The sequence below is a fragment of the Equus asinus genome, chromosome 14 (genome assembly GCF_041296235.1).
Source record: "Equus asinus isolate D_3611 breed Donkey chromosome 14, EquAss-T2T_v2, whole genome shotgun sequence".
In the NCBI taxonomy this organism is placed as follows: Eukaryota; Metazoa; Chordata; class Mammalia; order Perissodactyla; family Equidae; genus Equus; species Equus asinus.
In genome coordinates, this window is record NC_091803.1 from 3818167 (window position 1) to 3841391 (window position 23225).

General features: G+C 53.5%; 1 protein-coding gene across 2 annotated transcripts in view; it reads left to right on the forward strand.

Moving 5' to 3' along the window:
• Window positions 1-1263: 1263 nt before the first annotated feature.
• Window positions 1264-23225, forward strand: part of FOXK1 (forkhead box K1) — a 60532-nt gene continuing 38570 nt past the window's right edge. For both annotated transcript variants that reach the window (XM_014865078.3, XM_070484138.1), the window contains exon 1: window positions 1264-1820. In XM_014865078.3, the coding sequence (XP_014720564.3) occupies window positions 1273-1820 (548 nt within the window). In that variant the 5' untranslated portion in view covers window positions 1264-1272. The remainder of the gene's footprint in view (window positions 1821-23225) is intronic.

Below are 23225 nucleotides of genomic sequence, written 5' to 3' on the forward strand. Positions count from 1 at the left end.
TCGAAGGCACCGTGCCCCTTTCCTTAGCACAGGCCGTTCCTTGGCTGGAATACCCTCCCCCACACTCCCAGCCTCTCCCCTAATCATCCTTGGATTTCAGTTCAAGTGTCATTCTTTAGGGAAGCGACCCCCTAACCCCATTTTTTACTGTCTTCTTCCCTCCCTTAACTAGGTCCTCTTGTTATAGTTTCTCATAAAAATGAGTTACTTGTCCCTGAAACACTTATCTGTGTTTGTGCCTATACACTCACTCTGTGATGTGATCACTGGGTCAATATTGGTTGCAGCCCCAGGCTGGACAGTGGGCAAGCAGACCAGCTTCCCACCCTAGGCCGGCCACGTCTGCCTACACACCCGCAGCTCACCACCACCAGCGCCTCACAGGACTCCCCGCAGGGGTCATTTCCTATGTGTTAAGATGTGCTCTTGACTCTCGTGGGCATCTCCCATGAGACTGCATGCTCCATCAGGGAGAGAGCGAGGTCTATTTTCTCAGGCTCCACAATTATTAAGCAACGCAAACGCGGAAACATTACCGCCCCTTTAAGAGGACGTGGCTGAAGGAGACTACATGGCCAGGATCCTAAAGTTCTCCAGGAATCTGCACGATCCCCAAACTGGCCAGTTCCACATTTTCAGCTAAGATCTCCCTCAGGGGGGGCCTCCCCGGGGTCTGAAGGGCAGGCGCTGCGTGCCTTCCTCAGGCCGGTGCCTAGCACGGGCCCCAGGATATTGGATCGAGCCATTTATTGAGGGAGTGGATGACACCAAGGAACACAGAGGTTCGCAAGCATCCTTAGACAAACTGGATCTCCAGTGGAAAGGATGAAAACGCTTAATTTGGAGCTTGCTTAGACAAACTCGATCTCCAGTGAAAGTACGAAAACCCTTAATTTGGAGCTTAAGTCCGATCGCCCTTGGGGGTGGAGGGATGGAGCGAGTCACCCGCAGGAGACCAGTGAGGTCACACGTGTGGGTCTCTCCAGGGATCCAGGATCCAAACTTGCCAGTTACGCCTCGAGCCGCCCCCCCCAGGGAGGACGAGAGGGCAGCGGGCGAGGGGGGTCGCCCGGGGGTCGGCGAGGCGGGGGTGCGGCCCCGCGTCCCCCCAACCCCACGCGCTCCGGAGGGGCGGGGCGGGGCGCGCGGCCCCGCCCCACTCCGCTCCGCGCCGCGCCGCGATCCGGCCCGGGATGCCGCGCCCGCCGCCCGCCGCGCCCCGCCCCGCCCCGCGCCGCGCCGCCGCCGGAGGCCGCCCGGAGCTGCGCGAACATGGCCGAAGTCGGCGAGGACAGCGGCGCCCGCGCCCTGCTGGCCCTGCGCTCGGCGCCCTGCGGCCCCGCGCTGTGCGCCGCCGCCGCCGCCGCCCGGCCGCCCGCCGCGCCCGCGCCGTCCCCGCCGCCGCCCGCGCAGCCCCCGCCGCCGCCGCCGCCGCCGCCCGCCGCCGCCTCCTCCTCCTCCTCCGCCGCCGCCTCCTCCTCCTCCTCGGGGGGCGCCGCGGCGGCGGGGGGCGCGGCGGGCGAGGCCCTGGTGGCCGCGGCGGCCGCGTCGGTGCGCCGGAGCCCCGCGCCCGCGCTGGCGCGCCTGGAGGGCCGCGAGTTCGAGTTCCTGATGCGGCAGCCGAGCGTCACCATCGGCCGCAACTCGTCGCAGGGCTCGGTGGACCTGAGCATGGGCCTGTCGAGCTTCATCTCGCGGCGCCACCTGCAGCTCAGCTTCCAGGAACCGCACTTCTACCTGCGCTGCCTCGGCAAGAACGGCGTCTTCGTGGACGGGGCCTTCCAGCGGCGCGGCGCACCCGCCCTGCAGCTGCCCAAACAGTGAGTGCCCGCGGCCCCGCCCCGCCCGGCCCGGCCCGGCCCGGCCCGGGACCCGGGGGTCGCCCTGGCCCCTCCTCCCGCCCGCGCCCCGGGTCGCCCTGGCGTCCCCACTGGGCGGCCTGGGCCACCCCGAGCGCTGCCCCTGCCTGGCCTGGACCCTGAGTGTCGCCCTTGCCCCCACCCAGACCTGAACCCCAGGGTCGCCTTCCCCCAAACCCCATCCTCCCCGCCAGGCTGGGACCCCGGGGTGGCCCCCGCGAGTCCTCCCGAAAAGAGTTGCATCAGGCGGTGTCGCTCAGGGAGGTGTGGGGTCCCCCGGGGCAGCGCCAGTCCCCTCCCCCAACCCAAGGCCTGAGCCCCCGGCAGGCAGGCAGGCAGGCAGGGCCAAGTCTCAACAGGCAGCGAGATGGGCGGGGAGGGGACATTCCCATCCCGAGGGCAGGGGGACAAGGACAGGAAGTGTCCTCTCCTCGGTGTGTCTTCAGACGCAGGTCAGGAGCCGGCCTGCTCCTGGGATGGGGCAGTGGTACCCAGCACTGGGGGACACTCAGAGCTCAGTTAGGGTCCCTGGGATGGGGCAGTGGCACCCAGCACTGGGGGACACTCAGAACTCAGTTAGGGCCCCTGGGATGGGGCAGTGGCACCCAGCACTGGGGGACACTCAGAACTCAGTTAGGGCCCCTGGGATGGGGCAGTGGCACCCAGCGCTTGGGGGACACTCAGAGCCCAGTTGGGGTTCCTGGGCGGGAAGGGGCCGCTGCAGGGCATGGAGGCCGGGGCAGGGAGAAGGCAGACCCAGGCCGCAGGGCCCCGATGCCCCAACGCGCTGTAGCAACTTCTCGGTATTCCTTCCGGTCGTCGCTCCCTTTCCTGTCTCTTCCGGTGTCCACATACACATTTCTCCCCCATCTGCTCTGCCCTTGGAGATCCTTGCTTCCTCAAGATCTCTTGAGCCGGAGAAAGCCTGTTTAATTACTCATTTCCTCTTTAGACACTTTCTTTTTCTACGTAGTAATTGCTTTTAACTCCTTGCTAGTGGTGGGTTTTCTCCAGTGTGCCTCATGGTCCACAGTTGTCTCCGTGTAGTTACTCTCTCTTTTATAGGTGCCCTGAGTCCAGGGAATTTTTGCTGGGGTAATTCCCAGGGCCCAAAGCCTCTTTCTGTAAACATCTTCCTTTGCTAGGGCCTTGGCATGTTTGCTTGTAAATACTGTATTGAATAATTTTTAAGCGCAACATCAACAGTGACTCAGTCCTGCTTAGGGCGTGAGAGGGAGAGTTTATCTTGATTTTCCAAACAGGAAAGGTACGTGTTTCAGTAAAATCAGGACTTGCTTATTAACAAAGGTGTTATGTCCCTTGGTTGTTATTACTCTGTTCTATCTTTTCCATCACCCATCCGCTCTCTCCATTCTGGGCCATTAAATGCGTTTTGGGGCCAGTCACTCCTCTTGAGAGAAAGCAACAGGTCAACAGCTCCTTCCCCTCCCTGCCCTGCGGCTCTTAGAGGCCTGTCTCTGCTCTTGTGCCTTTGTATTATAGTGCAGATTCTCTGAGTGCCTCCACGAAGCAGTCTTGTTCTCAGAGTTCCTGCCTGGCCTTTAAATGCGTGCATCTCCTAACCAGGACCTAGCTTTCTGAATCTTGAATGCGCTAGTGTCTTCTCTAACTCAGGAGCAGAAGTCTCAGTACTCGGGGTCCTCAGAGCATCTGCTGAATGGGCCAGTACCAAGCCTGTTGTTTATAAAACGTCATTGGTGTTCACTTGACGCTCTGGGGAGCTTGCCTTGTTAGCGGGCGCATCTCGGTGCCCCGTGGTGTAGCTGGCAGTCTCACCTTCCACCGCCCCCTGGCCTGGTGCTCTGCGCCAGGGTGCCTGTCGGACCCACTGACTTCAGCTGCACTTCTGAGCCTGTCCACGTGGGCAACGATGCGAAGTTTACATAGCAGAACAGACGTGCAAAAGGAGAAGCTTTGAGTGCACGTCCGCATCTGCCCTCCTGGGGGAAGGCTCTTTGCTTCTGAAGACTGTCAAAGCCTGTTGACAGATACGTTTAGCAGCCTTAAGAGTGGCTTTACGTTGCTTTTTATTTTAGAAAACTTAAACCTAAGTAGTCACATATATGGAGCGGGCTGTCGAAAACTTCCTTTAAAGAGTTAGGTCGAGGTTCTTTGGCCTATCACGTTGCCAGTAATTGAGAAATTCTAATGAATTCAGAGCAAGGAAGTTGAATGTGTACATTCAAACTTGAATTTCTTCCAAAAGGGAGAAATTCATTGCTTTCAAAGAATGGCAGTAATTATCTTCTATTTCCTCTCCGGCTTGGTACATGGGTTTGCCGTTAATATTTGAAGTTACGAATTTCTTCATGGTAAATTTTAAATTCTTGTGTACTGGAATGTGGTTGACTTGACCGTGCTTGGGTTTAGCGGGTGGCAGTTGCATGAGACTCGGAGCTTCCTCTTTGCCTTGTGGTGGCGTGCACCCCCCCTCCATACAGGTGACATCCACCTTGAGTGACATTTGTATGTGCCTCACGCTCCCTTACAGCTCCACTGTCATTCCTCCTTTTTCCTTCCCACTGCAGAAAGCACGTGCTTAAGGGGATTTACTGGAATTTACCCCCATTTGTTCCTCCAGGTACAGCTTCCCAAAACTGCAATATTTTTAAATTATCGGTAGGAAAACAATTCCTTGGGACCCAACTGAGAGGTGATCTCGCTGTACCAGCATGTGGTCACACTGTGTTCCCGAATCGAGTGGTGGCTCCCGAGGGGAGGGATGTGCACACAGTTCTGAGTCCCCTGGGCAGACGGCGCTTTTCCTGGCGCGCGGCTCCCGGACGGAGGGCCAGCAGGAGACAGCGCAGGAACCGGCTGGCAGTAAGCACGCACACTGAGTTGTGTTTGTTGAGGGAACAAATCAGTGACTAAATGAAATTTGCAGCTTCCGTAGGGGAAAAGCCGTGTCATTGATGTGGCTCGGTTTCCTGAGGCGGACAGTGGGTATGCAGGGGGACGTGTGGACAGCCTTCCTGGGGTGTGTGGGTGACTGTGGTTCTTTACACCGTCCAATTTGGAATTTAAAGTAGATGTTATTTGTGAACTAAAAAGAAAAAGACCCACACACAGCCCCGTACCTGTTCTTCCCTCTTTTTTCCCAGACTTTCTCTCTAACACTTTTATGATAAATATGGGCTACTTGAATAATTGCAGGAAAATCGAGACTTCTGTTTGTTGTAGCTTCTGTGAATGGTAAGGTTTAAGGGATTCTTTTTTCTTTTTACTTTTCTGTTTTTTCCAAATTTTCTGCGTTGAGCATTGCTCCTTTTTTTTGGAAGACTTTTTATTACAGAAAGTTTCAAGCATAAAAATAGGGTAGTGGACTTCCGTGTCCTCATCCCCCAGCTTCAAAATTATCATCTTACGCCAAGCTTGTTTTATCTCCCTGCTGGCTCCTCTTTCCCCTGCTCCCGGTTATTTGGAAGCGAATTACAAATGTCATATTGTTCTGTTTGTAAATCCTTCAGTAAAAGATAAAGATTTAAAAAAAAAAAAAACTTGACCACAATGTCATTATCACACCTTAAAAATTAATAATAATTTCTTCCTGTCATCACATACCTCATCGCTGCTCAGATTTCCCGTATGGTCTTATGAATTTTTTCCTTTCTTACGATGTGTTCATTTGCATCGGGAACCAAATCTGGGTCCAGAATTGTGGTTGGTTGATGCGTCTCTTACATCTCTTTTAATCTAATTTTAATAGGCTGCGTGTCACTCCCTTTTTTTTTCTTGCTGAAGAACCAGGGTCACTTGACCTGAACAGTTTGCCACGATCTGCTTTTACCGCTTGGGTTCCCATGGTGTCCACTGAGTCTGCCCTCTCGCCCCTCATACCTGTAAATTGGTTGTTGGACCTAGAGATCTGATCAGACTCAGGGCTGACGGTGCTGCCCGAGCTGCCTCAGAGGCAGTGGCGCATGCGTCTGTCGGGAAGCAGACGCCGTCCGTCTCCCGTAGCAGCATTTTGGTCATTGCCTAGGTCCGTAAATTTATCATCACCTGGACCACTGCCGTTCATTTTGGCTGCCAGTGTGCGTAGGCCGCCCTGGTGACGCACCCTCCCCTCTGAAAGGGAGGTTGTGAATGGCAGATGTTACGGATCACAGCTTCTGCACATGTACCGTGATACAAAGTAATTAATTGTAACCACCAAAGCATTTTACTACCTAAATAATTGTTTTAGGCCCTATGAAAACATATAGAACGCAGCTTCTTACTGCTCTTCCGCCTGGTCACTTGAAGAATATCGGATTAGTTACTAACCAGCCTATAAGTAGTTATCAGATGGAAATTCCTTTGAAATGAATTGGAAAATGCCCTGGGGTTGGTGAAGACGGCAGCTGTCTGTGAATGCCTTGCTCTGGGGCATTCCTGGAAAACAGCGACTGGTTCCTTTTCTCCCTGACCTCGTCACCACACACTGCGCCCCCCCAACCCTCCAGCCCCATGGGAGCTGTGGGGTCCTTCTGTGACCGATGCCTCGGTCACGGCAGTGGGTCCAGGAGTGGGCGTGTGTGCTGAGCTGGGTTTGTACTTGGGACAAGAGAGGGTGTCAGATCATTCTATTCCTAGTGGCCAAAACTGGAAGATGTGACAGCTGAGGTTGTGCTGGCTCTGTTCCACCTGGGCAGCGGAGCTGTGACTAGAGAGGAGGATGGTCTGTTGGGATGTGTGCGGAGCTGAAGGGCCCAGAGACCGTGGAGGAGACGGTCACGCAGGCCTGACTCCTTCAGACCCCGACTAGGCGGCCTGGGACTGGAGAGGAGCTGGAGCCGACACATGTTCCGAAGGAAGGACTGTTCCCACTTGCTGATTGTTTGGAGAGAAGGGATGGTTTGAATCTGACGCTGGAGGGATGGTAACTGCTACGGAATGAAGCTGGGAGATGGGAAGCAGGAGGCGTTTAGTGGGAGGAAATGAGACTTTAGCTTCGGTCGTGTTGTATCTGGAGGGTGTGGTCAAAATACAGAAGGTGGCATCTTCTCCCGAGAAATGCTTTAGTCTGGCTTTCTTGCTGGCTGGCAGTTACTGTGCATCACATGTATTTGTTCAGAGTTAGACTGTCGTCTTGTTAAAAACTTGGCACCACTCGTCAGGCCATGCAGAAGCGGCGTCTCACATAGCACAAGAAGAGGCGCTCACAACTAGGATACACAACTGTGTCCTGGGGGCTTTGGGGAGGAGAAGAAGAAGGAAGATTGGAAACAGATGTTAGTGCAGGTGCCAATCTTAAAAAAAAAAAAGGTTTTTGGGGGCGTAGCAAATTGGGCACTAGTACCTTGAATCTATGTTAGTAAAAATATGGGCCACTTTCTAGTAGTTAGTTCACATTGAGTTTTTTGGGCTTGTCACCCATATAAGAAAACTTATATGGTATTTTATTTTTTAATTTTTTTAAAGATTTTATTTTTCTTTTTTCTCCCCAAAGCCCCCGAGTACATAGTTGTATATATATTTTAGTTGTGGGTCCTTCTAGTTGCGGTACGTGGGACGCCACCTCAGTGTGGCCTGATGAGCGGTGCCACATCCGCGCCCAGGATCCAAACCGGCGAAACCCTGGGCCGCGGAAGCAGAGCACAGGAACTTAACCACTCGGCCACGGGGCCGGCCCCTTCTATAGTATTTTAAAAGCAGTCTCTGAGAAGGATGTTATTTATCACGTAGTATGTGTTGAACTGAATCTGTAACAAATTTGTAAAAGCCTTTGTCATTGCTGGAGGAGTAAGATGGGTTGGTGCCAAAGTGTGTGACGTCGAGTTTTGATGGTGTTGATAGTACTTTTGAGGAGGACGCAGCCCAGTTTAAAGCGATGTGCTGAAATGAAGGGAAAGCGTTTGCTTTGGGGACGCACTCATTTGCCATTTGCTGTTTCTGCATCTTGGGAATGTCAGGGGACAAACTTGCTAAATTAATGACAGCTGGAATTGCATCAGTGCCTCATTTCCATGATTATCCTCCCTTTAAAGCGCTGCATATTAGAATGAGAGCATCGTAGAAAATGCTTTTACTCTGGTTTCCTGGAAGTGGACTCAGCATTGTGACTTGTTGGGAGGTTTCCTAGTTAGTTTTCCTCGCTTCTATCACTTTTCACGAGTTTGTCGTTTTCTGGTAAGACATTGCCGATTGATTAAAAAGAAAGGAAAATGGGATGTGTGTGTGAACACGTTTTGTGACTGTGTCCAGGGAGCGAGGGCGGCGTGCTGTGTGTCATCCAGGAGTCTGAACAGAGGCCGTGAGAGCAGCGTGACCCGGCTGGTTTACTGGTGACGGTCCCACAGCTGTCCCTGTCAGGCCTCGCTCCACCCAGCCCTAGAATGTGGACCACATGGGCTCTCCTCGGATGGGCTGAGGATGGGGTAGTGCAGTTTCCTTTCCTTAGAATGGTTCCAGCGTTAGATCCTGAGCTGCCTGCAAGTATGTGGCTTTTCTCTCCTAAGAGTAGTTTCCAGTAGACACACAGAATGGAGATGGATGTTTTCTACATGATTTGGTTGCGAGGAAACTGTTTGCCCTTAGTCATCTGTAACATGTTTAACCGTGCCGAGAGAGAGAGAGAGAGAGAGAGAGAGAGAGAAAGAGAAAGGCACACACTTATCTTCTGCCTGTTTCCTCCGAGGGCACTCATTCTTCCCGGTGTGTGTGTGCAGAGCTGAGCTCTGACCACGTTGCACCCTGCTCAAAACCTCAGCGGCTGCCCAGTGCCCACGGGGCCAGGCCCTGTCCCTTAGCAGAGGCCGCAGTGTTTCTTTTTATCCTTTTTTTTTTTTTTTTGATTGGCCCTGAGCTAACATCTGTTGCCAGTCTTTTTTTTTTTTCTTTCTTCTTCTCCCCAAAGCCCCCCAGCAAATAGTTGTACATTCTAGTCGCGTGTCCTTCTGGTTATGCTGTGTGGGACGCCGCCTCAGCATGGCTTGACGAGTGGTGCTATGTGTGCACCTGGCATCTGAACCGGTGAAACCCGGGCCACCGAAGTGGAGCGCGCAAACTTACCCACTTGGCCACAGGGCTGGCCCTGCCCTCGTGTCTCTGAAGGTCCTCTCCGAACATGCTACCCTGTGTTTCAAGGCACAGGGTTCCCTTTGGGCAGAGAGACGTCTGGCCATCCCATACCTTTGTTTCTGACGCCAGTTCTCAGTGTTTAGTCCAAGGGCCCTTTTACCCCTGACGCATTACTGGGGGCCCCAAAGAGCTTTTGTTTACGTGAGATTTGTCTGTTACGATCACCATATTAGAAATTAAAATGTGTAATTAATCTACTCAATAATATACCTAATTCAAAAATAACTTTTTATGAAAAAAATAACTCTCTCTCCCCCTCCCCCCAAAATTAGAGTAAAGGTATTCATTTTTTGTAAAAATCTTTAATGTCTAGCTTAGTAGAGACAGCTGGAATCTCCTGGCTGCTTCTGCCTTTGGTCTGTTGTGATACGTTGTTTCCGTTAAGTGATGCGCATGAAGAACATCCAGCCCTGCGTGGTGTGTGGCTGGAAAGGGCGCGCTGTTTTAGCAGCCTTTCAGAAAATCATGGTGGTGCTTTGCTGCGCACTCGAACTTGACAGGTGGTAGTTTCTCAAAGGTTAATTGTAATATGGAATCTGAAACTCCATCTTTGGACTTTTGTACTCTTACACTAAAATCCATTGCTCTATCTCGCATTTATCAGTGTATGATTTTGTAATCACATGCATTGATCATTGGGAAAAATATTGATTAAATTGTGCAGATCTTGTACTGTCATGGTGTCTTATTATACAAAGCGTATTTTACCTTTTTCTTTTTTGTGAGGAAGATTGGCCCTGAGCTAACATCTGTTGCCAGTTTTGCTTTTGCTTTTGCTTTTTTCCTCCCCAACGCCCCAGTCCATGGTTGTATTTCCTCGTTGTAGGTCCTTCTAGTTCTTCTGTGTGGGACATCACCTCATCAGCATGGCCTGACGAGCATTGTGTAGGTCCACACCCAGGATCGGAACTGGCAAACCCCAGGCTGCTGAAGTGGAGCATACAAACATAACCACTTGGCCATGCTTTACCTTTAAGTTCAATTGATAGTTAAATTTGATCCCCTTGAGACCAACAAATCATATTTTTGAAAATAGAAATCTTCGAAATGATCGGGCTTTTTGATGTAGTTTAATTTTTTAATTGGCTTTAAAAGTTGAATAACAGTATAGTTTTGTAGAAATAAAAAAGTCATATAATTTAGTCATTTACCTTATTAGCGTCTGTGACATAATCTGGGTTAAATTTAGTATTTGGCTGGGGGGGGTGGGTGGGAAGTGGGTGGGGAGGGGCGGCTGGGTGACTTAGTGGTTAATTCACGTGCTTCTACTTTGGTGGCCCAGGATTCTTGGGTTCGGATCCTGGATGCAGACCTACACACCGCTCATCAAGCCTTGCTGTGGTGGCATCCCACATGTAAAGTGGAAGAGGATTGGCACAGATGTTAGCTCAGGGCCAATCTTCCCCACCAAAAAAAGCAGAAATAAATTAGTATTTCTTTGTATGTGCAGTCAGTTCCTGATTATTTCCGCTGGAGCTGTCCATCTTGTCAGTTATTTCTGTTCTTTTCCCATAACCAGATAGGACGTTCTGGGCCTTTCCCTCTTCCCAGTTGGTCCCCAGATGACAGCCCTGCTTTTTTCCTTCAGCCACAGGTGTGGGGCCACCAGGATAAAGGCAGAGTGGGGGGTGGACATGCAGAAGAGCTGGACGTTGAACCGCGGGGGTCCTCAGGAGACATCAGGAACAAAATGTGCCTTATGGAAACGGGCCTCGTTTGGGGTTTTTCATGGACGCTTTCTGAGCACACTTCAGAAAACCTGTGCCACTTTTGGTAAACATGAACGCATCTTCTGACTGTTCCGAAAGAACTTTGCTTTTTGTGACTCAAGTCGCAGAGACAAAAGTACTCACCCTTTTTCCACACAGATGCTTGTACCGTCACACGTGTTCAGAGCCCCCAGCCCCTCCCACAGACTCGCGTTGCCCTGTTTCACAGGTGTTCTGGGATTTTCAGGTAGCGTGTAGGATTCGAAAGTAATTTTGCAGCTTCCAGTTGGAGTTTGTGCCAGGTCTTTATGCAAGATGGGCGGTGTGGCCCCGAAGTGGTGGTTGTGTGGTGATTTGGGGGATCCATGGCCTCAGCTGTGTCCTGAGCTGCAGGGAGGGTGTCAGCTAGAAACGACTCCCGCCTGGCACTCGTGAGCTGCGCGTGATTCAAGCTCAGAGAAACTCGCGCGGCGGGCGGGGCCTGCGGTCCGTAGACGCTGCTCCCAGAAACACGGGCTCCTGTTGTGCGATTTGGACCCGGTTCACTGATGAAATCGGGGAGCCTCCTGTACGCTCCCAGGAAGCCGGGGCTGGAGACAGAGTCAATAAAAAACGGTTTGTGTACTGGGAGCCCTTTGGAGCTGGTTTTGCAAGAGTGTTCCCGTGAAATCTGATGATTCTGATGACGGAGCACGCGGGTTGGGGGCCAAGAAGTGATAGAAAAGGGAGACTGCACAGAAGAAGTTGTGTTCCTCCGCCTCTCCCCTTGGGGACATAAATATCCGGTCTGCTTGGCAGGTATATCCCTGAGGCTGGGAACACTGACTCACCCAGCCTGAGGAAAACAGCCCTCCCCCCCGAGGGTCCCCCTCCCTGGGGTTGGGTTTCATGTTAACTGGGCACGTTTACAGCCCTCGAGAGGAGAGGCGAGCCGTCGCTGCGAATATTCCACTTTCTTAGCAGTTGCATTTTCCTCTGTGACTTAGGGTGTGAACAGATTTCTCGGGAGTCTCAGGGAGAGTCAGGAGCGTTCCCCGCTGGCAGAAACCTTGGCCGCCTGTGCTGTCCCGTATGGGAGCACTGGTGTTGTGTGGCTGTTGAGCACGTGAACTGTGGCTAATGTTTCTGAATTTTTAATTTCGTTTAGTTTAATTTCGTTTAGCCACACGTGTTGCTGCTGCTGGTGTCCTTGAAGAGGCTGCAGATCTGTGCATGCCCAGGCTCCTGGGTGTGGCCACCGCCTCAGCTTACCCCGTTTGCCTCCAAGGCACGTGTTATTTTTTGCATTATGCTTCCAGGTGAAAAAGATCCAGCGGGTCTGGTCTAGGCTGTGGGACTCAGGAGACCCACTCAGTAATGTTGTCTGTGGTCACAAGCGTGCGGTGAGGAACTGCCAGCCTTACCCTTTCGTAAAGGCTCTTCTTGACACGGCTTGTGGCTGAATAGGTTGGTCATTCTCCTCAGTTTCCACCACCCTCGAATGGGTGGCTTCCAGTTTTCCCTTTATTACCCTTGTTCTGAGGGCAGAGCGAAAAAGTCAGGGGATCTGAGAGGCGATTCCTGTGGATAGCAGATAAAGAGGAGAGACGAATTTGCTGATTTAGGGGGAAATTTAAGAAAAACAGCTCTGTGGCCCCTGGTAGCCCAGGGTTTGCTGGTGATTGTGTGTATTGGTTATGGGTGGATTATGTGTGAGTCCAGCTCCTTAACATTAATATTTTGGTTTATATCCTTGCAGAGTTTGTAATTCCTTTATAAATAAATGTGTGTGTGTTGCGTGTGTCTGCAGTCTGCATGGCCACCGTTCGTCCCAGGTGGCGCTCGTCAGTACGGTCTGTCCCACCCCGTGTGGATGTTGATCAGTTCCCCGGGGCGGGTCTGAGTTCTTTGCATGGCCTTCTGTTCCGGGGCCAGCACGGTGCTTGGCTCTTGGGAGACACTAAGCATCTACTGAGTGAATATCTGCTGATGGACAGAATCTCCTGCAGCCTGCTGGCTCTTGTGAGAGGTCAGTTCCACCATCTTGCTCGTGGGAAGTCCACAACAGGTGTTTCTGATCAGTGGTCAGAGAACACCTCCCTCAAAAGGTGAATCAGACACCTGGGCTGGCCCCATCTGTGACCTCACTGTCACGCTCGGCTCTCCAGGCTGCGTTGGTTCTGCCTCAGGCCTGCAGGCGGGTCGTGTGGGGCAGTGTTGATGGGCCAGGCACATCTCACTTCGCTTGTGTGCCAATGACCAGAGCTCAGTCCAGGCCCACTCCAGGGAGGGCGTGTGCCCAGGGAGGGGAGGAAGCGCTTTGGGGACAGTCGGCCAGTTTCGGCCACATTTAGATCCGGGCAGCATGCTGCAGCCTGTGGGCCAAATCCTGCCAGGCTGCTGTTTTTATAAATGAAAGTTTGACTGGAACACAGCCACGCCCCTTCGTTTACACGCTGTTTATGGCGGCTCACTGAGACGGAGACCATGTGGCCTGCAAACCTGAAACATTTACTGTCTGGCCCTTTGCAGAAGCTGTGCACACCGTGCTCTGGAACAGAGACCTTCTTCCATGTCGGTACATTTTGCTGAGATTAATCAACACCTTCACATTGCTGGTTTTCTTTACTAGAGACTCCTTATTTCTTGTTCTGTTTAATCCAGGGTGTTTTATATGTTTGTTTGGGGATGGTTCGTATGAATGGGATCTTTCTTCCCTTGTTATTTTCTGAAGGGGTCAGGACTTACATGTAGGCAAGGGGGGCCGTGCGTGTGTGCGTGTGTGTTTCTTCTTTTGGGGTAGGGGTATGAGCTTTATAATACGACTTTATTTTTAAAACTTTACATTTTGAAAAAACTTCAAGTGTCCAAAAAAGTTGCAAGACTAGTCAAAAAAACTCCCGTACATCCTCTGCCCAGATTCATTGGTTTTTAACATTTGGCCTTGTTTGCTTTAGTATTTTCCCTGTATGTATGTGTTATCTGAGAGTGGGTTAAATGGTTAAATATATTGTGCCCCTTTTTTCCTTCATGCTACGATATGTATTTCCTAAGAATGAGGATACTTTCCATAACCACAGTCATTGTTAAGTTCAGGAAATGTAACATTACTGCGATACTGTTGTTAATCTACAGCCCGTATTCCAGTCTTGTCCATTGTCCCAGTGGCATCCTTTGTGGCATTTCCACCCCTGTTTAGGGTCCCGTCCGGGAGGGGGGCTTGCGTTCGGCTATGCTGTCTCTTGTCCCCTGACTGGAATGGCTTCGCAGCCCTTTGTCTTCATTGACCTTGACATTTTTAAAGAGAACAGGACGGTTACTTTATGGATGTCTCTCGATTTAGATTTGTCTGATTAGACAGAATCCTGATCTGATGCGTCGGGCATCTGGGTTCTGGGCAGGGGCTGCACTGTGTCCTTGGTGGAGTTCATGTGGATCCTGGGTTTCCATGGTGTCGGGCTTCTCCAGCAAATAGTTACTGTTTTTCCTTCTGTAACTCATAAGTAATGTTTGAGATTGAGTGCTGAAATAGGGTGTTAGTTTTGTATCCAGGCACAGTTACATTTCTGGTGACGTGTTTTAATTCACTCTTTGCGTGCTTGTCTAGGTCATAATCTTCATCTGCAAATAGTGATTATTTTCTCTCTTTCTCCCACTAGTTTCTGTCTCATTTCTTCTTGTTATCGTGCTGTATGGGCTGGAGCCTCCAAATAGCACTGAGTAAATGCCATGATAACGGGCTCCATTCTCGTTTCTAGAGTAAAGATAGCTTTGCTGCTGAGAAGCCGCTTTCTTAAGGCGGCCTTCCGGGGGCCTCTCCAGCGCGGTCCCCCGGACAGCCTCACGGCGCCCCAGGGCAGTGCCGCCTCAGTTTCGTGTCTCTGGAGCACTGAGTGTTGTGGGAGCAGCCTGCGCTTTTCGGGTTACTGCTGTAACCCAGCACCTCCCTTGCTTGGCACGTAGTTGGCGCTTCGTAAGTACTTGCTGGCAAAATGGATAAACAAACAGAGATCTGAATGCGGAAGACAGTCTGGCTGGAGAGAGTGATGGGAGGTCCTGGGAGCTCAGCTTTTGAACGGTGTGGCCTGATCACCTCCCGCTGGCATCCCTTGGGCGAGTGAGCTAACCTCGAGTGCACGTTTCTTCATCTGTAAAATGGGCGCACCACCCACTTCCTGGGTGACTGAGAACTAAACATTGTGTGTTAGGAGAGTCACCTCAGCGCCTGGCACGTAGAAACCCTTGCCACGTGCCCGCATCATCGTCAGTGTCACTGCTGTCACTGTGGCCGTGGAGGACAGGGACTGTGTTGGCTCCTCGAGGCATCTGGGTGTCGGAAGTGAGGTCTCTTTCGTTGGTGGGGAAACCGTGGCAGTGCCCTGAGCTGATGGCAGCGGGGCGGAGCCGCCAGCTGGCTCCAGCAGAGGCCCCGGTCCCTGACCGCTTTCCTGCACGGGCTGCAGGATGGGCTTGGCATCACCGAGTGCCCCCCAGTTCCTGAGGTTGTATGTGACCAGAGAGAAAGAGTTTGTTTTCTTGTGCTTCTCTAAAGGGTGGGAGCTCAAAGTACAGGGGATTTGTAAAGATGAACTCAGGTTACCTCGATCAGTTTGAATAACCTCTGTAGGGTGCAGAGACTGGCTCACACTGAGGCCGGACACTGAGATGAGCCGGAGGAGGGGGGGCTTGGAGTGCAGGCCAGCCTCACATTCAGCCAGGTCCATCTCTCCAGCGTTGTGACCACGGCAAGTAGGACGCAGGGCATTTTGCAAAGGAAAAGTTATGAATTGGAGATAGAAGCCCAGGACTGATTAAATAATTCATATGACACTTACAAAATAAAGGAAAGTACAGTGGATGATTTAACTTGTACTTGTGTGCCCACGAAGAATCGACACTTGTGCGTATTTTGTCGTATTTTAACACCACGCTACAGGTGACACTAACGTTGCCTCTGCTCCCTTTCCCACCTCGTTTCTCTCTTGTCTCCAGAAGCAGCGACGTGAGGAACTTAACTCCAGTCCCCTCATACTTTCCTCCGCATAGAGATGTTGAGGAACGACACGTCGTCTAGTTTGTGCGGGGAGGGTTGATTTGCATAAATGGTGTCATTCAGTCTTTTCATTTTACTGTGCGCATTTTCCACTTTGAAAGATTACGTCTTGGCTTGTGCTGTCTGACAAAGAACTGTGGCTGTTTACTTGTAGCTCTAACATTTGGACCTCAGTCCTTCCGGGCTCTGCAGCCTCCTTGCCCACTTGTCCCTTGTTCTCATAGCTCTAACTGAAGTGGCTTCTGGTCACTGTGTGGAGTGGCCTTGCTGACCTCCAGCGTGTCTGGGCGTGCGCCCTGCCATCGGGAACCCCTCTGGTCTCAGCGTGAGCATCACTGCTACTCCACTCCCCCAGGGCCGGGTGGTCCGGGGCTCGGCTCCAGGCTACCTCTCCTGAGCTCCTGGCTGTCTTCGCCCTGGAACTGAAAGGAATCTGAAAGGTCACCCTGGCCCCCCGCCCCCGCTGCCAGCATCATCCAGTTGGTTACCATAGCCTTTGCTTTTACTTTCATTGGCGAGTGAGTGATGCCTGTGCGTTACGTGTGTGGGGCCTGGGAACGCGGAGGGGAGCAGGACACACTACCTCTGTGAGACAGCACGGCCACAAAGAGCTCATGTGCCCTTTGATTTCAGAGGCGTGCAGGGTGCAGCGAGGAAAACCGGCCAGGAGGTGGTGTCACCTCTGGGGAGGTGACACTTTGTGATCTACGTTACAAGCAGGAGCCGGTGAGGGAGAGACGTCCCAGCTGTGGGACCTGCGAGTTCACTGGCTCTGAGGCGGGGGTGGGGGAGGGAAGGAAGCCCGAGATGAGGGGAGGGTGTCAGGGTCTCCTGTGTGGAGGGAGCCCTGGAAGGCTCGAAGGAGAGAAGTGATGTGAGCAGCCCTGGCCGCTCTGTGGGACGGACCATGGGGGCCATGCTCCGGCACAGGGACCAGGGTGCTGCGCCATGGGGAGAGGTCAGTAGGCTTGAAGGTCATTCAGGACGTAAGTCAGTAGGCTGGGTGATGGGCTGGCACCATGGAGGAGAGCCGTGTAAGGATAACTCAGCGAAGCCCCCAAGAGGAGCCGCCTCTCCAGGGAGGGGTTCAGCCCAGGGCGCGGGGCCTGGAGTCCTCGCCTGACAGATTCTTCTGGCATTGCCTGACCTCCTGGTGCAGGAAGGAGGAAAGTGTGCGTGAAATTTAAGGAGCCCACGAGCCTTGGGGGATTTCATGCACCCGGGAGTCAGGGACAGAACGTCGTTAAGAAGAATTGTTTTATTCCATGTGGCAAAACTAAAAGCTTCAATATTAAAAGTACGTGATCTGGCGGGAGCCTGGGCAGGGTACTGTTGCTCCATGAAGTTCATAAGGTAAGAGCCAGACCATGGTGGAATGGACCAGGTGTCACCGAAAAGCCTGGATTAACAGCAACATCGTCCTCAGCTCCAGCCTAGTCTGTGTCGTCTTCTACTTACCAGGCCTGTGGAACGCGAAGAGAAGCAGCCGGGATGATCCCCTAAGACTGATACTGGGGTGGCCCTGGCAGCACACCGTAAGCCCTTTCCACACTGAGTGTCTCCTTGCTGACTCCATGCAAGGGAGGCCTGGAGTCTGGCCCACCATTTCCGGAAAAAAACCAAAGAGTCTGTCTCTAGCTGCCGAGAGGCTCGGCCATGGTCTCTGGGAGACAGACGCACCAGGCCACTGGGACCACGGGAGGATGTGGAAGGGCTGAGGGGAGTCTGAAGGCTGGAGCAGGTGGCCCTGGGGTGCGGGAGAGGAGGGGTGCGTCACAAGCTTCACAGAGGGGGACTGTGGGCAGGGGGAGGACGAAGGAGCAGCAGGTGGCACAGAGGGAGGCCCAGCCATCTCGGGGTGTGGGCAGGATGTGGGAGGTGTGGGCGTCCTCGGGGCTCCCTGGGCTCCTGCAGGCTCTGTCCTGGTGCGGCCCTCTCCTCTCCAGGCCTTGTGCCCTGGCTGCTGCATCCGCCTGGAGGGACACTTGCTCCGGATCCAAGGCGCGGGAAGAGGACCTGAGCGCCCTCCTCTGCCTTGAGCACCCGGAGGCGAAATGGGCTGGGGGGTCTCAGAACTCAGTTAATCGCCCCACTAACAGTCATGGCTGCCCCCACCTCCCTGCCTTCCGGCCCCAGGCTGTCTGTGGACCTGCAGGCCGGCTCTCCCGGGAGGGCCCTCCCCTCGTCCCTGGGCGAGCGTCTGTGCCCCGCATCTCTGCGCTGGCTGGTCCCACAGCTGTGCTTTTCCGTGTATCATCTGCAAGTCCTCGGAACGCTAATGATAGTTTAGCCATGTTTGGGGGTAATTGATTCAAACTTCCGCCTTCTGACCTTTCAGGGGTCGGCTTGGGCATGTGATGCACGTGTTCGTATTTACTTTTTCTAGTCAGTAATTTTATCAATTTTTAAATTATAACTCTGTGTAGCCTTCCCCTTTTACACTTTTGAGAATCGTAATTTTTTGTTCACTGTCATCTAAGAAGCCAGGGAGGTATGACGTGTTTTTAACAAGGTAACTGAAAAACGGGTAAAAATTTTAAAGTCAGTAACTTTTTGGAGGAGAAGATGATTATCTCTTTGGAGAATTCGTCTATCCAAAATGACTTTTTTCCAGAGGTTTTGAGGTTACTAATACGGTAGTTAACAGAAAGTTAAAAGTCTTGAATTCTAAAGCTTATTTGGGAGTTTTTCAGCCTGCATTCTCTAATTTTCTTAAAAGTGAAAACCCTTCAGTGTCATATCTTTTTGGAGGAGGCAATTTTTAAACAAAAGCAAAAAGAACAGTGCGTTTCAGCTTTTATGTAATATATCTCTGTGGCCTTGATCATTTCACGCTTTTTGGTATGGCGTGTGCAGTCTGTGCTCAGGGAAAGCTGGGAGAAGACGGGAGTGTGGATGAGAGGGAAGCCACGGGTCGCGCCCCTGCAGGAGGCCACCCCTGATGCCACTCAGGGCGTTTTCCTTGCGTCTGCTTCTCTTTAAAAAGCCCAGCAAGCACTTTTGTGAACCTGCGTGTTCTTGGGCAGCCAGGGGCTTTACAGAGCCTTTTTTTATGTTAATGCCTGTTTAAACGTGTGGGTTGGGATCGCTTTGCCTCCTGCAGGGCAGGTAGGGGCTCACCTCCGTGGTCCCCCCCACAGCCAAAGTCCTCCACAGAAGGGCGGGGTCAAGGTCGCGGTGGGGGGGGCCCCTGCGTGCAGCGTGTGGTGTCTTGAGTCCCTCTTATCAGCAAGGAGCGTCCCCACCCAGCCTTGTCATGGGCCCGAATTCCTACCGACTGGATCAGATAATGCTCGTGGCAACCGCAAGACAAAATGTGGTTTCTGGTTTTTCCTGAATTGTTTTCACGGTGGACAAGAGTGGAGGAGATGACCCAGCACCTAGTTAGAGACTTAGCCCAGTGAAGCGCAGCGTCTGGAGGGTGAGGGGGCTTCTCTCCTTTGCTGTGGATGCCGGTCAGGCGCCGCGGAGCCCTGGCCGGGCTGACCCTCCCTCACCTGCCCGGATGCCGCCCAGGCTCTCCCTTGCGCCCCCCCTTCTTCTGGGTGCAGCTCCCTCTGGGATCTACAGAGACTTCCCGCTGTTCTTAGCTCTTTTTTTCCCCCCAGGGTTCACAAATAATTTTATTGAAACTGAACAAATAGCAGCTTGTGGAAAAATCTCACGAGGAAATAACTTACTACTTTGCACCTTAATGGAGCTCCGTCGGTTTCTTGGTGAAAATGAAAACTACATCCCAAGCGTTTCCTGCCTTTGTCCATAAGCGGGCAGAGACGCCGCGTTGGCCCGGGCGCAGGCCCGGTGGGCCTTGACCCCGTGGAGCCCAGGGGCAGGTAGGAGGGACACTGTTCCCGTTTCAGGGGAGAGGGTGATGTTGTCCCTTCTCCCGCTTTCCTGTAATACCACGTCCCCGTTTTCTGTCAAGCGCACAGGCACCGACGGGGAGACAGAGTTGTTGGGAATTCCGGACACGGGGGTGGCTCTGCCAGGAGGGTGGACGCCGGGAAAAGAGTGTCTGGCTCCATTTTTATTTCAGAGGAACCGGTTCTGATGAATAGGCCATCAGGGATAAATTGATGGGGCTTCAGGATGCATTTACATAACAATTAAACTAGTTTATGTGCCCACACTGTGGAGACCAGGCTTCCCCCAGCGACCGTTCGGTGTTGTTAATCTGTTTTATGACCCACTTTTCCCAGATGGGTGCTTTCTTCTCCATGGTACTGAAATCCAGGCAGGGAAGACCGTCTGCAGGAGCTGGTGGTGGTCTTCGGAGCGTCCGCGGAGCGATTTCTCCCCCTCCGTCACTGTCTTTCCAGTCTGTGTGTCCCTGACCCACACGTTCGTCGTTCTCTCATTTATGTGCGTGATGGCAGACCTGGCCATCAGCGCTTGGTTTTTCACGTGTTCTCCCAATTCTGAGTGTGTGTGGAGGAGGAGACCCCAGCACAGGCCCCCTTGGGGACTGGGATGCGTGGGGAGGATGGGCGTCTCCTCTCGGTGGCCCGGCGTCTCTGGGTGCTCCAGGAGCTGGCGGAACTCGAGCTTGGAACGGCCCGCGTCCTAAGCCAGTAAACGCCTTTCCTGCTCCGCTGGGGGCCAAGTCTGCCGCCGTGCGTTTAGCTGTGGGCTCCACGGGGACGGACGGCATGGAGGCCTGAGGTGAGTCCCGCGGCTCTGGAACATCATCCGGGTGGCAGCAGCGACCCCAGCCTCCCCAGGAGCCTGGCCGCGCTTCCTGCCGCCCGGTCGCTTCTGTGGCTGGTGGCCGCTGCTGGGGGGGTGGTTAGCCCGAAGGTAGATCGGGGCGGGGGGTGGGGGTCCCGGGAGGAGACCCCTCCCTCGGGAAGGGTTGAAGGGGTCAAACTCTAACCTGACCTTCAAATATCCAAAGTACTTTTCTCGGTTCAGTATGGCATTTTGTGTGACGGAACGAGAACAGAGGTGACAAAAGTATAATAAATTGCTGTGATGAAAATACAGCAGTTGGCCCCAAATGATATAAACTTCAATTTTGTGTCATCTGGGACAGAATTCTCCTTGGCTGTTTCTGTGGGGCAGCCGCAGCAGCTGCATCCGCTGACAGTGGAGGTGGCCTCCCCGGCCCGTGGGCGTGAGTCTGGCTGCACCAGGCGGCCCGTACTCCTCCTGGCTGCTCCCTCTTGGGGAGCTCGAAGGGAGGGGTGACTGCCAAATGCTGCTTCTGGAAGAGGCTCCTGGAAGATGCCGACTCCTGGACTTGACCGAGGGAGCACTTGGTGGCTGCTAACGCTCCAGCCAGGTCCTCGCAACCTGGCATCTTATTAGTGCTCTTCATGGCCTCGAATGCCGTTGCCACTCCCTGTCTCCCAGAGAACCCCCACTCAGCCTTCGGGCTCTGCAGACCTTTTCTCCCCTCATGTTGTTTTACCAGGTTGGGTGAGGCCCTTTGCTGTGGCTCCTTATCATTTGTATTTCTCTTTTGCAGCATCGATCACATTGCTGTGTTTATTTGCCTCTTTGACGAGGTCATCAGCCCTGTCTTCTAGGAGAAATTATCATTTATTTTTATTCTTAGGCCCAGTACAGGGCCAGGCAGTTAACAAGCTCATAATAACTGTTGGTGGATTAAAGGCTGTGCGAGCAAGCAGTGGACTAGGCCGTGTCTGGGCAGGTGGGGGCGGGGGGCACTTGCCACTGCTGGCCCGTGACCTGGTGAGCAAGGGCCGTGTCTGCCAACAAGGGCCTTCTCCCGGAGCCCGGGCCCCGTCCGCCAACGAGGGCCTTACCCCAGACGGAGCCTGGGCCCTGCCCGCCAACGAGGGCCTTACTCCAGACGGAGCCTGGGCCCTGCCCGCCAACGAGGGCCTTACCCCAGACGGAGCCTGGGCCCTGCCCGCCAACGAGGGCCTTACTCCAGACGGAGCCTGGGCCCTGCCCGCCAACGAGGGCCTTACCCCAGACGGAGCCTGGGCCCTGCCCACCAACGAGGGCCTTACCCCAGATGGAGCCTGGGCCCTGTCCACCAGTGGGGACCTTATCTGAAAACTCGGGCTTTTCTCCGTGAGCGCAGCCAGTGTCCTCCGACAGCCTGGCACGGTTGTTGGCTTCATGGCGTGCATGTGTGGTCTGCTAGGCATTGAAAGGATGAAGCTTCAGAATTTGACTTTGGTGAAATTGTGAACTAATTTTGCCACAGTAAAGTTTAATTCACATGATAAGGAACTTGGTTGGCGTGTTATGCCGTGGTTTGAACATTTGCACGGTGTGTTTCTACCATGTGGTCCTAATTCCTCACACTGAGTAACCTGGTGCTGTTTGTGCGTCCTCTCGCTGCCCCGCAGCGGCTCCCTGTCTGTGCGACAGGTGTGATAGGATTCCCGCCCCTCCCAGCGGGAGAGGCTGGGGCAGCTCCTGTAGGACAGTGCTCAGGGTGGTGCTGGTGCACAGTGCTCGAGGCAGTACTGGTGCTCTGGGGGTGCTGGTGCACAGTGCTCTGGATGGGGCAGTTACCAGGCCTGTTCCGAAGCCTGAGGAGAGAGCGACAGGCAAAAGTAGTGACTTCTTACAATTAAATTGTGTGGTAGTAAGTCAATACAGCAGCAACTTTCATGGTCAAAATTTTTGACAAAATTCAGTCTCTGTGTTTTCTCATCCGAGGAGTTAGACGGCCGGAGCGCGAAGAGAAGCTGTCGTTCGCTGTTTGATGACTTGACTTTGGACAAGTACCTTGTGTCCTCCAGGCGTCCGTTTCCCGTCTGTAAAACAGGGCAGACGCCTGCTTCCTCTCTGAGACAGCAGGTGCCTCAGGGACAGTGCTGGGGAACGGGGTGTCCCTCCTCACCGTCTTTACCTGGCCAGCCCAGCGTTCGTTGAAAAGACCCGCCCTCGTGGAATGCGGGTGCAGTGCGTCATCCGGATGCCGCTCGGCGTTTGAGTCGGGGTGGAGTGCTGGGGTCCGCATCGGGGGCTGTTGCGTGCTCGCGGTGACAAAGTCTCCCGGACTCCAGAGAAGTCACGCTTCCGGATCTGTTCCTGCCGGGTCTGCTGCAGTGGCTGCCCTCCTCGCTGTGCCGGCCGGGCCGCTGCTTGGCAGCACGAGAGGCGCCCGCCCCGAGGGTCTGCGCAGGCCGGGCTGCTTCTCATAGAGGCTGTGCTCGGTGCAGCCACTCCCCGCCGTCACCTGGAGTTACAGCAGCTCCACGCGTGAGTTTCTCCGTCCCGTTGTCCTCACTTCGTCTTGGCTCGGTCTCATCACTGTGCTCTTCTCATTTTTCCCCTTCAGTGGAGTCGTCCTTCTTGATAGAGATGCGTATCCGTCCGTACTGCCTGAGGAGCCCTCGGTAGACGCTGTCACCGCCCCTGGGCCGTGCTGTTCACAGACCTGCAGAGTTTCCAAGCCACCTGGCCTCTAGAGGACGCGCGGAGTGGAGGCCCGAGAGCCTGACCGATTGGCCAGTCACAGGGCAGCGCTGGGCTTGCACCCACGTCTCCTGACCCCCGTCAGCTTTTCTTCTCCTGTAACAGGCTGTTTGGCCATGATACCATGCCTCAGAGAGT